At 37.3% G+C, this 14,605-nt stretch overlaps 2 protein-coding genes across 3 annotated transcripts in view; one reads left to right on the top strand and one right to left on the bottom strand.

Annotated features, from left to right (window-relative positions):
* The window catches only part of LOC125649680 (uncharacterized), a 219,428-nt gene that overhangs the window by 86,110 nt on the left and 118,713 nt on the right, over positions 1-14,605 (top strand). The window lies entirely within an intron of this gene.
* LOC125650766 (uncharacterized) lies at positions 3,497-8,975 on the bottom strand. Of its 2 annotated transcripts, none has more exons than XM_048879291.2 (3): positions 8,837-8,975; positions 4,468-5,121; positions 3,497-4,298 (listed from the first exon to the last, which is right to left on the bottom strand). In XM_048879291.2, the coding sequence occupies exons 2-3, from the start codon at positions 5,105-5,107 to the stop codon at positions 3,682-3,684; spliced, it is 1,257 nt and encodes a 418-aa protein (XP_048735248.1). In that variant the 5' UTR covers positions 5,108-5,121; positions 8,837-8,975; the 3' UTR covers positions 3,497-3,681. The 2 variants fall into 2 exon arrangements, with proteins under 2 accessions (XP_048735248.1, XP_048735249.1); XM_048879292.2 differs by lacking the exon at positions 8,837-8,975 and adding an exon at positions 5,670-5,942.

Below are 14,605 nucleotides of genomic sequence, written 5' to 3'. Positions count from 1 at the left end.
ATGCTCGATAGAGGTTTTGTGGTCTAGTAAGATAAAGAATCTTTGATCAATACACGGTTAAAGATAATCATCAATCAAATTCCATAAAGAATACAAAATTAAGAGAAGGGCAAACACGGACCCCTGGACACACCGGAGGTGGGATCAGGTGCCTAGGAGAAGTTAGCATCCCCTCTTGTTCAGTTACACCCGCCATGGGCCCTATATCTTGATTAGGTAGATGGAATAATCCGTAGTCAAAATCAGTATGCAAAGAACGGCTTAACAAATTGGTATGAAACACGTCAGACAGCATTCGACCCTCTAATATCAACTTATTTGTCAATAATTTGCTTTGATGTGAAAGGTTCATGGTGGGCATGACCGGTCAACAGGGGATACTTACTCCTCTAATGCACCTACTAGTGTGTCCAAGGGCCCGTGTTTGCCCTTCTCCTAATTTTGTATTCTTTATGGGATCCATGAAATTGATTGCTGTTCGTTATCTTCACTTTTTATGCAGGTTATGCCACACAAATATGGGAAGTTGACGATGAAGAAGCTCAAGTTATCTAGTTTGTCATGAAGTTGTGTTTTTAATTTGCCGTTGACATCTATGTTCAATAAAATATCCAATTTCATATTTTCTCGCAAAGTGGTTCTTGAGAAGAATATTTTAAGTGATTTTTCTTGTATATCTTCATGTAAAACGTTGATCCCCTATTGTGGTTCCACTCTAACCCCATGATTTGAACAAATTTGAATCTACTTTATATCAGGAAGCTGCCATGTAAATTTCAACTTTTCTGGCCTAGTGATATACTTTTTAATTCACCTCATCCTATTTTTTGCCTCCCTTTTTTTTTTTTTTTTTTTTTCTCTCCGTTGAAACTTTATTTAAACAAACTTGAATCCTTTTTACACAAGGATGAGTTGCACCATGTTTGGCTGAAAATGGTTCAGTGGTTTAAGAGAAGATGAAAATGTTAACAGACGGACGGACGGACGGAAGGACAGACAACAGACAAAACATGAAAAGAAAAGCTCCCTGAAATAGAGTTTATATAAGTTTGTTCAAATAAAGTCCTCAGGAGTAGGTATCCCTTTTAGACATGCAGATTTGAAAGTCAAATATTGAAAAAAACATATTATCTCTTTAAATACTGTGATGTAGTTATATCAAACATAGATGTGATAACACAAGGAAAGGTTCATATAATTTTACTCGATGAATGTTAATGAAAGTCTATATAATCACCGGAAATAAAGTTGTTCATGGCCACCAGGACAAACAAGGGAATGAGCCGAAAAGTGGTCGCAAAAAACTATAAGACCGCCGATATAAACTGTGCATTGTGACGTCGTATTCCTTGTGATTTTTACAAGCTATTATCTTGAAACAACAACAAACCTTTGTTATTTTTCATAGCATAAGAATTAACTGAACTTATTGAGAAAAAGATATTAACAGCAAGTGCTAAGAATTATTCATTTTTTATTTATTTTTTTTGCTCAAAGTGACGCGTTTACGTAGCCCATGTTTCCTCGCCTACGGCTTCCCTTGGTTATTATGCCTACTTACCCAGCATTTTAGATTATGTGCACTAATAATGTATGCATGTTATGAAATTAATAACACTATATACCCTGCAAGCGGGAGGCCGGGGTTCGAATCCGGGCCGCGACAGATCTAAGTCGTTAAAACAGGGAGTGACAGTTCCATCGCCAAACGCTCGGCATCAGGTGTGAATGTCACGGGTCCTCGGAGATGAACTTAAAAACGGATGCCCCGTGTCGTAGGAGGTGTAGCCTAGGTCACGCAAGCCGTAGAATACTGCATTGACAAACGTGTAGGTGACCTAGACTATAGGAGGCGTGGCACGCTAAAGAACCCTCACTGCTCAATGGCCATAAGTGCTGAGCAAAGGCCTAAATTTGAAAGCCTTTCACCGGTCTTGGTGACGTCTCCATATGAGTGAAAAATTCTCGAGAGAGACGTTAAGCAAGATACAATCAATCAATCAATCATAACACTATATATTATGATTTTAATAGGCCTGGTGGTTTAAGAATTTGTAAGACTGAAAATTAACAGGGGAGGGGTTACATGGAGACTATGACTATTATTGAAAAGATGATAAAAATATAAGGGAGTTTTTATTTGTATTTTATGTTTGCTTGTACCGGTATATTTCTAAACATATTTTCACTTTACCCTGGTCACATCTGACAAGTCTTTGTTTAAATCATGTGTCATTACTGATGCCCAAACGCTTGATGTATTCCAGAATCAGAAACGAAAATAACTACATGAATAAACCACGTGATGCTTTGCAATCACTACCTTGAATCAAAGTTCTAAATAAAAATTAGTTTCATTCTTGTAGGAGGTGATAAACCCCTACTATTATTATTACAGACAAAATTACAAGTTTCTGTGATGCCGTGGTGTTTGACCTTGTGATCGTGAAGTTTGACTTACTTTTAGAAAACCTGACTTATTCAATATTTCCTGAACCATTTACAGTACAGCTTTCATATGTCCATTATATGTAGATTTCTTTTGTCAATTAAGACCTTTCCAAGGTCATGTTAGTCATATTGGTGTCGAGGCATCCTCTTGTTGTGTAATTCATATTCGGATATGTCGTGATCTTTTGGGGGTCAAATTTTTTTCATGGGAAAAAGATTTTTGTTTGTTTTCTTTTTTGATATACATGTAGTGAAATTCAATAATAAACCGGGCCTCAGATTGAGCGGTTGCAATTGGTTTTTGTTTTTGTTTTTATTTCTAATTACAGTTAACACCGACATAAGTGCTCTGTTTTAACTTGTTTAGTATCAAAATGCATAGAATACATGTATATCATAAAAAAAAATCTACACAACGTTCACATCACTGGGATGTAGTCCAAAGAAATGCCTCACTAGCAGAATCTGACGATTGTGAGTGTTCATTACAGTTTTATATTTTATTATTTATGTAAATCTGGTATCCCATCAGGACTAGTTGATCATTTGTTCTTTAAATTGGCATCACAAATAGAATGGAATCTCGAATCCCTCGTTTTCAACACCGGCCCAACGGCTATTGAACATATTTCCTTTTATTTCAATGGAAGCCTTCGGTTTCCCTCATATAAAAGTGCAAACTAGTGCAGCTTCTATCAATGTCTGACATTTTATGACTATACACCTCCAGGTGTGTACTACACCATGGACCTAGGTATTGACTGGACCATACAATCAGTGCGAGTCCCTGACAACATGCAGTCACGTGGACGAATCATGTCCCTTTATATAATTCCTTTATCCCGCGAACAACCATTTCATAAATGCATACATTCATGTAGATTCATTTTAAACGTTATCAAAATATTTTCTTTTTCCGGCCACATTGAATTAAGTAGTAGTTGAATTACGTGTAAGTAGTTATTCATTGACCCCGGACTGGCCCGAAGGTTCCAATGTTGGGGTAAAATGGCGTGCCGAGGAAACTTTAAAAGGCAAAAATACAAAGTCTTCCCAGTATTTACTGTACACTTCGAAGGTTCATCAAAAGAAACAGAATGTGAAAGTCAGTTACAATTAAATGAACAGTAGACCATTCCAGCGAGAACAGTTTCAATAAAACTATTACAAATTAAATGAATATATCACAGAGCCACGCATACATGTACATCAGAAATTGCAGTACTACTTTCACTGTTGCGGGGTTGCTGCAGCAGGTGGAGGCTTTTCGCCAGCAGGTGGCGCAGCAGCTGTAACGATTTTTCTCTGATAAAACATCCACATGACCTTTTTGAATGAAAGCGAACCGAACCCGGCCATACCGTCAAAGTTCAATGCTGGCGTGTCTAGGATTTTGACTAGCTCCCATCCAAAGGTTCCTAGCTGATTCACCACGGGTTCCCAAGCCGTGTTAAATGTTGCTGTGGTGGTACCAATCCCGCCTGTCATTTTCCCCGGGGAGTTATATTGGACCATTGTTGCTTCATAGATGGGAGTGTTATCATTCATCTTGGACTCCTCCTTTTCAAAAAAGAATATACAGTTCTGGTTGATTGTTATTTTTGAAGTGAAGAATGCATTATCACGGAAAGCACTGTTGTTTTGGTCCATGAACAAGTCAACCATTCTCCATCCACTCCCAAGGTATTGTGACGTCACTCCTACCCAGTCCATCTCTACAATCCATTTCCCGCCCATAGCCATCGCCATCGTCCATGTGATTTTCATAGGAATTGTAACACACTGGTAAACATAACGGGCAGAAGTTGGGTTTCGTGGAATCTCCAGGAAGATGTCCACTCCTAAAACTGTAAAATAAAATAATACATTTAAGACAAAACAGGTAACGATCAAACTTGATTGAATAAATCTATTGCACACTCCAATAGTAGGCATGTACATGTATTCACTAATTATACACATGAACGAAAAATGAATTAAAGAAACGGGTTGTTGAAGAAGATAAAAAAGAATTACTCATGTTTGGACTTTGCCCAAAGAAGCACATGTTCATGGCACCTGCGCCACCAAAGGCTCCTGCCGCTGCGCTTGTCGCCATAGGTGCTTGCACATTTTGGGAGTTAAAACCTGTTATTTCTATGCATACAAGTCGAGCACCGTTTGCCGCCTCCTGCAAAATCGTCTGGAAAATGTGGTTAGAATCGGCTGTGATTTTAGCATCTCCTAATCGGAACAATCCATACGTAAATACTTTAGAGGGCAAAAACGACTTGACGACCTTTAGAGACCATTGCTGAGGTTGTTCGTCTTCTGGTAATTTCCGACAAATTCCTTGGTATTTGTGTGTTTGTTTGACATTAGCCGTGACAAATCCACTGACTGTGAGGGAGGCAGGAATGACTGAGAATGACACCAGACGATATCCAAGGTCATACAGTGACCCCAGGGCCATGTTGTACACATTCAAGTCTATTGTGGTTAATGGCATGCCTTGAACGGGCATGAATCCGAAGTCCGACTGTACCACGTACGGAACCAAGAAGTTTTCCATGCGGTATTCGCAGGGAGGACCCAGATAAGGCGGCTGCGGGGGAACTCCAGCCACCATCTTGGGTTGTGCAGGTGGTTTGGGCTTTTTACTTCCACCAGATCCCATATTGGAGTCTTAATCTGAAAATAAAGTAATGCTTCATGAATCTAAGCAGAAAAGTGAACCATATTTCATGTGCTTCAGGTTGAAAATAATCAAACTGTTTGACCCGGGTGTAATTCTATTCTCCTGCTCTGTGTGAGCCTCTGACATGTAGTGCGATTACATACATGTACATAGGGGTTTTTCCCAATTCTTATATAGCGGGTGTACAAACTGCTAAACTCTGTGTAAACAACATAAACATTGGGAAACTCTGTTCCTTTCTGCAGGTCTACGATGAAACTTATACTGTATACAGTGGAGCATGATGAAGGCTCTTTTCATCTAATGGTATAAATCTGAATTTCAATATTTCATTGACACAAACAAAAGATATTTCAGCATCAAATCTATCATCATCGGTATATATGACCCTTTAAACGCACTTTGTTTCGGTCATTGACGTTCCACTTGATGACAGCCGAACTGCACAAGTCAACGAAAACTATAAGGTCACAATCCCTAATCCGATATTAATGCAACAATTGCTTACAAACAATGGATTTAAACAAGGGGCCAAACTTACTCTTAATCACCGGAAATCCAGTTTTTCCAAGGTCTACTCCGTTGTGAATGTCAACAAGTCGAGACCGCCCAATAACCTATGCACTCGGATAGAACTACAATTTAAATGCTCAGTCAGATCGAATTTCGATAATATTAGCGGAATGTTGCAAATCGTGGGTACATGTACATGTAGGTTATGCTATAACTATGCAATGTCGGCCTTGTTTGCCCGTTGCTACTGGAAGCTGAAGTCTTGCAGTCGTTTGTCTCTTCGATGCATTGTTCACTTGCACGCTCTGTTTGAATTATAGGTCAATGGACATGATAGATTGGGAAATATTGGTATTTTGCAATATTGGACAGAAAAAATCGATCGATACAAACACTTAATCAAACACTCCCATCCCATCGTTTTCGTTTTTAAACTTTGACAAAAACAAAATGATACGTATGCAATTAATTGGAAAATAAGCAATGAATAATTAGGTCTTTTACAAATTTTAGAATTAAGTTTAAATCAAGTTGACCGTCACAAGAATATTCCGTAAGAAAATGTAACATACCCTGGTACTGGGCAAATATATGAGCCGTGGAAAGGGTAAAAAAGGCGTTAATATAAAATTTTAAAACGCACGCACTTTAATATTGCAAAATCAATTGACTCCGTTGCAAAATGATCATGCACAACTACAGTCATTAACAGAATTGACGCTAGATGGCGTGCAAAGAACAGGGCTGCGTTCAAGAACTCGCCCCTTAATTAACCATAGCCCCTGATTAACATAAATTATTGTATTAGCAGTGCATCAAATGAACGAATTATTTTTCCTCGCATGACAAAATCTCAGATCTTGCCAGATCACATTTATAAATTTGAATATTAAAATACATATTTTAAAGGGACAATTATTTTATAATTAGAGGTGTTTAGCGAATTTGGGGAAATAATAATTTGTCCTCCACTTGCAAGAAAATAAATAATCTAACCTTGACTGGTGCTAGATACCCATTTATATTTTTGGGTTCGCCGTCTTCAATTCTTCAGTTTTGTCTGTTCGCTTCGCTCGCTGTTGTATATGTATCCGTAATCGAGACCATTGACGTTTCCTTTCAGTACGTATATAGTAGTGCGACCCCCCCCTCTCATATTTTCGAATTCTGGTGTTATATATTCGTGAATATACAAAGTTTACATGTATATGTGTATTTACTGAAGTTACCGTGTATAATATTAAAACAAATGTGCTTATAAATAATTACAATAAATTGTTCATGTATTATCAATATCATATACTAGCATTTGTGATCGCGAAGGCATAACTAGTAAGTAATCTATCTAATCTTGGATATGAATATTCTGCTATCAAGATAAATAAACTGACTCGACAGAACTGACTCCTTTTCCCTTCAGAACACAATTTTATTGTAAAAATTATAACATGAGACACAATGATAACTTACACGGTAATATCACAAGATACATCTCAATAGGCAGTGAGTTATACTGTTCACTATAAGACGCAACGGTAGTTCCCTCCCCTGCTTTATATATGTATATATAAAGAACCATTTATACATCGATTATCGTGATTTAAGCATACAAATTCACCTCCCAATCTTTCATTTTTGGGTAAAGTACTCATAATATTATAACAAACGTGTTTGATATAACACTGATATAATCAAATAAATCATTATTCAAAGACGGCCTCGATGGATAAGCGTCCTACATAACAGCGGTGTAAAGGTTCGAATGACCGGTACATATTTATATCATCTCTAGAGAGTATCCACCAGAAGGTTAATTAACAATTACATTCAGCAGATCAAAATTGATGATCAGGGATTTTGTTACGATGTCAGAATGCCGCAACTGTGAATTAAGCCTAATCATGGATAGCATTTCCTCTATCAGATGGTATGATTCCCGACGTTATATGGTATGCTTCTTAATCCAGTAACACCCCCCCCCCCCCCCTTTTCAGACAATGACAATACTATGTATCCATACAGATAATAATATATATATCGTTATGCATCATCATAACACTCACTCCTAAGTAGCTGCAGAACCGTAGCTCTCCGGGGAAAATTAGGATAGACTGTAGAGCTACAGATCGCCTCCTTATAAAAGCGTTCGGTTTACAGCTAGTGTAAGGTATGGAAAGCCATAGGGGACCCCCAAGTCATGTTTCCACGATTTGAAGTTGGAAATACCAGGTTAATGTTGGGGTATGACTAAATTGACATCCTGGGTTGTCAACATGGGTAGGTCGGGATTAATACAATTGATTTTATAGAACATGACTGGGGCGTCCCCTATGGCTTTCCATAGTAACGTTTTCCGAGTATGATTCAGTTCTAATATCAGTTTGTCAAAACATTCATCAAAGCCCCGTGTATTCGATTGATTAATTCAATATTGTTTAACATCCCTCTCGAGAATATATCACTCACATGGAGACGTCACCACGGCCGGTGAAGGGCTGCAAGATTTAGGCCTATGCTCGGCCCTTATGGCCTTGGAGCAGGGATCTTTATCGTGCCACACCTGCTGTGTCACGGGATCTCGGTTTTTGCGGTCTCATCCGAAGGACCGCCCCATTTTGTCGCTTCTTACGACAAACAAGGGAGTACTGAGAACCTATTCTAACCCGGATCCCCATGGGAACCGTGTATTCGAACTGAAAGCGTTCAGCTTCAATATATTTTGCCTGTCTATGTAGCATTAATGTTAGGTTCCCTAAAGTTGGAAGAGGTTAAAAGCCTACATGTATATGAGTAACCGACAGACTGACAATGTCTAAACCTACTTCTTTTTGGTTTGCATGATGAAAAGCTGAGCTATATACAAATAGTTTCTTCTTTATTAGAAGTAGCATATTCTTATTCAGAGCTTGTGAACTCACCTGGGAAATGATTCGTAAGTCGTAATGAACTTTAGTTATAGCATTACTACCGAACAGTGCCACCCGTCAACGAAATATTAGCTGTACAGAACAGTGCCACCCGTCAACGAAATATTGGCTGTACAAAATAGTGTCACTCGTCAACGAAATATTGGCTGTACAGAACAGTGCCACCCGTCAACGAAATATTGGCTGTACAGAACAGTGTCACCCGTCAACGAAATATTGGCTGTACAGAAAAGGAATACAATTCACAATAAATTTCACAATTACTTACAGTAAATCACTGCTAGCGAAGTCAGGTTCAAATCAAGGGTATCCAATAACTTATGTACTCAGATAAAACCACTGAATATAAATATGATCGAATTTCGTAATACATGTATTTGCAGAAGATAAAACAACTTCAAACGGAGAGTGCACAACCCTGTTTGTCGGTAGCTACCGCATATACCCTGCAATATTTAGTATACGCTCTATTTGAATTTGGGTCAATTAATAGATAGAATAGGGTTTTGCAATATGTCAGAAACCTGATATGGAACAATTTACCTTGACCGATCGTAAAATCAACAACTCCCGTTAATTAAATTGTTTTTGGACAAGAATAATACCTGTTTCTTCAGCTATATTCAAAACAAATTAACAAAATTAAATGCATGAAATTTTTAATTAACATAAGTGGATCAATGATTTGCATAGATCGGAGGGGCGGATCATGCTGTGGAAAGTAGTAAGTCTGAGCTAGAAACCTTTGAGGTTGGAGTGTGTATCCAGTACGAAGTTACGAACAGTCGGCCAAACTGAACCCCTCCGACCAAATTAATTTTCAAAAATTAAAAAAAAAATCTTCGTAGGAAATCAGTAATAATTGCTAATAGAAAGCTTTGCCCAATTCTTGCTTAATAAATGAACAGTGCACAATATTTGTACATACCATAACATCTTGTTTTAATCATCAGTGAAATGTCTGTATATTTTTGTGTTTTTGTTCTGCGTTGGACCCAACTGCTGGCACGAAATAAAAATAAATACCAAAATAATAGCAAATACTTTTTACATTCGGTTCAAATTGTGTGTGTGGAGAGAGAGAGAGAGAGAGAGAGAGAGAGAGAGAGAGAGATTGTAGTTTGCTTATTTTTATCCAGGCACGTAGAATCGTTTTCAAAGGGGTGACCGAAGGAGAAGCAGTTGACTTCACAGTCTCGTATATTTCCACTTCTATTCACTACCAACATGACTAACAAGGTACTTTATAATAGGATGTGAAAATAAAACTTACTATGAATGCAAAAAATAACAAAGTGCACGTTGTCAAAAAAGAGGGAGCCGGCCTGTTGCTATGTATCTGTTTATTATCATAATCATAAGCATTACTGAATGAAAAGTCTAAAGGAAGAAAGATATGATTAAAATTTTTGATAAGTGAAGGAATTCACCGGGGGAAAAATGAGCATTATACGTGTACAGTTTTGTATAGAATGGCTCTTAAAAGTTGTGTTTTAAGATATAAATGACCATAAATATGGTAAAAAGAATTACTCAATTTTGACAAGAGGTCGAGTCAAAATTATATAAAAGGTGCATATACTGAATTGTGTAACGTGTAGTGGTCACCCAGCCAAGTGCTGATCACGCTCGCCATTGTTTAACTTGCGTGATCAAGAGAGAGACTAACACGTGCCACATTGTATATAGCGAGGCAGTATAACTATCATATCTTGTATATAGCGAGGCAGTATAACTATCATATCTTGTATATAGCGAGGCAGTATAACTATCATATCTTGTATATAGCGAGGCAGTATAACTATCATATCTTGTATATAGCGAGGCAGTATAAGTTTCCTCTTGTCTCATTCTGCGTTACATATGTTAATTAGTGTAATATATAAATTATGCCCTACATACACATTGCTCTGTGTTATTTAACACTGTGTAAACATGGCTGTCCTACATACGCATTGTTCTGTGTTATTTAACACTGTGTAAACATGACTGCCCTACATACGCATTGTTCTATGTTATTTAACACTGTTTAAACATGACTGTCCTACATACGCATTGTTCTGTGTTATTTAACACTGTTTAAACATGACTGCCCTACATACGCATTGTTCTGTGTTATTTAACACTGTTTAACATCACTGTCCTACATACGCATTGTTCTGTGTTATTTAACACTGTTAAACATGGCTGTCCTACATACGCATTGTTCTGTGTTATTTAACACTGTTTAACATGACTGCCCTATATACGCATTGTTCTGTGTTATTTAACACTGTTTAACATCACTGTCCTACATACGCATTGTTCTGTGTTATTTAACACTGTTTAACATCACTGTCCTACATACGCATTGTTCTGTGTTATTTAACACTGTTTAAACATGACTGCCCTACATACGCATTGTTTTGTGTTATTTAACACTGTTTAACATCACTGTCCTACATACGCATTGTTCTGTGTTATTTAACACTGTTTAAACATGACTGCCCTACACACGCATTGTTCTGTGTTATTTAACACTGTTTAACATCACTGTCCTACATACACATTGTTCTGTGTTATTCAACACTGTTTAAACATGACTGCCCTACATCTGCATTGCTCTGTGTTATTCAACACTGTTTAAACATGACTGTCCTACATACGCATTGTTCTATGTTATTTAACACTGTTTAAACATGACTGCCAGTCTTATTTTTCAGTCTTTTAGAATTTATGTATTTACCTGTGTGCTGCATTATAAATTATGTTGAAATTTGTGTCAATAGGAAGACTTTAGGCTACAGCTCATCCCAGTTCTGTACAAGGACGGCACCAATCGAGATTTAATGCATCAGTATACCATAAAGGTTGAGAAAAAATAGGTTTCCAATATATTTCTATGTTTCCAAACATTCGTACGCTCACGAAAATCGGTTCTACTTTACCCGTTACTTCATGTGAAGCTGATATCAATATATTTCTCATGTCTCTGAAGAACGAAAACTTAACTCCGACTAACAGGTCTTGTTCCACTAAATACGAACAGCGACTTGAAAATTGACGTACGTGGAAGTGTGCAGGAGATTTATTTCAATGCATAACAGGGAGATGTTTCATTCAAGTGTGTTATTTGAACATTAGCTTAACAGTGTGGTATTGTATTAGCCTAGATTTAAACAGTTAAAAATTTCTTGTATTTATTAAATATTGATAGCGCTGGTGGAGGTGGCAAAGTACGATTCCTTTGAAGAGTTAATGCCATTCATTATTGATGTTACACGAACCACTATCTCCTCGTTTGTTCTCTTTATATTTACAAAATTGAAAATTCAACATTTCATAAAAAAAAATAATTAATCAAATTAAGCATTTCCATTTATAAACTGTCTCCAGATCTCCCTAAGATGTTATGTACACAGGCAAAGGGTTGTAAATGGGGTATAGGGTTGAGATTGTGAAAAGTACCTAAAAGATTAAGTGTTAGACCCCCCCCCCCCCTTTCACAAATTCCTGGATCCGCCTGTATGTACGATCAGGTTTTGGGGGACTGGCTTGAAGGAAAGACCATTATATGACACTCTGCTCCGCTGCAGCCCCCCTTCTGTTTCATTTGGTAGGTACCGTGTGGAGGATCTGTCTGTTCTCGGCATTGAAACAGGAGGGAGATCCTCAGAGGTTCCCTTATCGTAAAATATCCAAGGGTAGGATGTGAAGATCAGATGGTTTTGGTTGAATTATTGATTGGAATATTACGTCCTTCCGGTCCGAGAATCATTCACTCATACGGAAACGTCATCAGATTTGGAGGAAAAGTCTTAAATTTTTACTGGCCGCTGTGGTTCAGTGGTTAGATCGTTCTGTTCGTAACGGAAAATTTGCAATAAGAAATCTGTATACATTGAAAGTTCCACCTTAAATAGTTCAGAAGATATTATAAAGATCAGGGTTTTCTTTTAAAAAGTAGGTCAAACTTCAAGGTCAAGACCTTGATATCGCATGAAAGATCTTACCATAAAGAATCTATATACTAGTAGCAAGTGTCAACCCTACCTTAAATAGTTCAGGAGATATTTAAAATATTACATTTTCAAAAGTAGATCAAACTCCAAGGTCAAGGTCACGAGGGTAGAAACTTTGATACGATAAAAGGTTTTGTTACTAGGAACGTATATATGACATATGAGAGCCCTATCCCTCGGTATTTAAATGTTAAGAGTAAGGATAAAGTTTTTTGAAATTTGGGTCAAATGTTAAGAGTAAGGATAAAGTTTTGAAATTTGGGTCAAACTCCAAGGTCAAGTATGTAATGTAAGGCCTTACCAGAAGGAATCTCTATTCAAATTATGAAAGTCTTACCGTAAATAGTTCAGGAGGAATTGAATAGCTTAAGTTTTCTTTAAAGTACATGTAGGTCAAACTCCAAGGTCACAAGGTAAAAATTCTGGTACAAAAAAGGATCATGTCACAAGTAATGCACATATGAAATCCCTATCATTTACCACTCAAAAGTTATGAGCAATGTTAAAGTTTCAGACGAACAAACAGGACAAAATATGCCCTCGACTATAGTCGCAGGGGCATAAAAAAACCTTTGATCTGCACAACTTGGAAACATCTGCATTTGAATATGATTTAGTTACTTTTGAAAAGAATTTGTTTTAATCTATTTTTTTTTTTTTTTTTTTGTATATTCCCATATAAGACTTTGATCCCCTATTGTGGTCCCATCATACATCCGTGGACCATGAAATCAACTCCATATGAGGAAGGTTTTTTGTAAATTTTCATTTTTCTGGTCCAACGATTTTTGAGAATTTTTTAAAAAAGTTTTCCCCCTGTACAACAGCATGTAGAAATTTCATCCCCTATTGTGACCCCATCCTATCCAAGGAGGGCATTATTTGAACAAGCTTGAATCAACTGTCATGAAGCTCTCATGTGAATTTCCACTTTTCTGGCCCAGTGGTTCTTGAGAAGATTTTTAAAGGTTTCATATATACATGTATATTTAAACTTTTCTGGCCCAGTAGTTCTTGGGAAGGATATGCATGCATTTTCTTTTTATCAGCATATAAAAAATTGATCCCCTATTGTGGCCTCACCCTACTCTCGGGGACCATTATTTGAACATATAATCTATATCAGGAAGCTTCCAAGTATATATCAACTTTACTGACCCTGCAATTCTTAATATTTCTAAAGATTTTCCTTATATATTCACATGTAACACTTTTATTTTTCTCGTACGGATTGTCGTGGGTAAGGTTTTCGCTGTGGTGTGCACCTATGCAGGTTGGCCTTAGTGAAAATGAGAAGAGCTTCTATGATTAACTACATAGCCTGGTGGCAAATGTCCCAGCTTGAGAAAAACTTTCGTGTGTGTGTGTGGGGGGGGGGGGGGGGGGGACTAGAATGGGCATATTGGTAGCAATTCTGACGTATACGAGGAATGACAGTTGCTTCTGTTTTAGACACATTTAATATCCCAGTCAGTGGGTCCGATGAATATGAGTTACCGTACCTACACATGTATACTGAATTCCAAAACTTCATACAAATCCGTACAAAGATACTGGATCCAGCAAGTGTTAAAAACCAAGCCCCTATCCTATATTTGTTTCTCACGAAAATATTAACAGCTGTGAAGGAGAAAATTCACACGTACTGTGCAATTACATATGCCAGAAGTGGTGTAAATCAAATGTGGATTCCAAAAACTTTTAGTAAATTTGAAATCGCAAAACTTTTCTCAAATCAACTTCATCAAAACATATGACTTTTCAACATTTTACACGACCATTCCTCGTGATAAATTAAAGACTAGACTTTTTGACATAATAGACAGTTGCTTCTTCAACAAAAATGGAAAACGGAAATATACATATCTAGTGATCAGTCATCCAAATAATTTCTTTGTTAAACACCACTCTGATACCATGCACAAGTACTCTAAAGTTGAAATAAAAATATGCCGGAGTTCCTCATTGACAATATCTTCGTAGTCTTTGGTGATCAGGTCTTCCAACAGTCTGTTGGAATTCCCATGGGCACGAAT

The sequence above is a fragment of the Ostrea edulis genome, chromosome 5 (genome assembly GCF_947568905.1).
Source record: "Ostrea edulis chromosome 5, xbOstEdul1.1, whole genome shotgun sequence".
NCBI classification, from domain to species: Eukaryota; Metazoa; Mollusca; class Bivalvia; order Ostreida; family Ostreidae; genus Ostrea; species Ostrea edulis.
The sequence above is the reverse complement of the archived record's forward strand: the minus strand, read 5'-3'. Positions and strand labels throughout refer to the sequence as shown.

Bases quoted from the DNA above. Each gene is read 5' to 3' on its own strand.
- LOC125650766 (XM_048879291.2), bottom strand. From the start codon at position 5,107: ATGGGATCTGGTGGAAGTAAAAAGCCCAAACCACCTGCACAACCCAAG. The intron at 4,299-4,467 runs GTAATTCTTTTT...TTTATTTTACAG, and splicing joins TGGGCAAAGTCCAAACATGA to TTTTAGGAGTGGACATCTTC.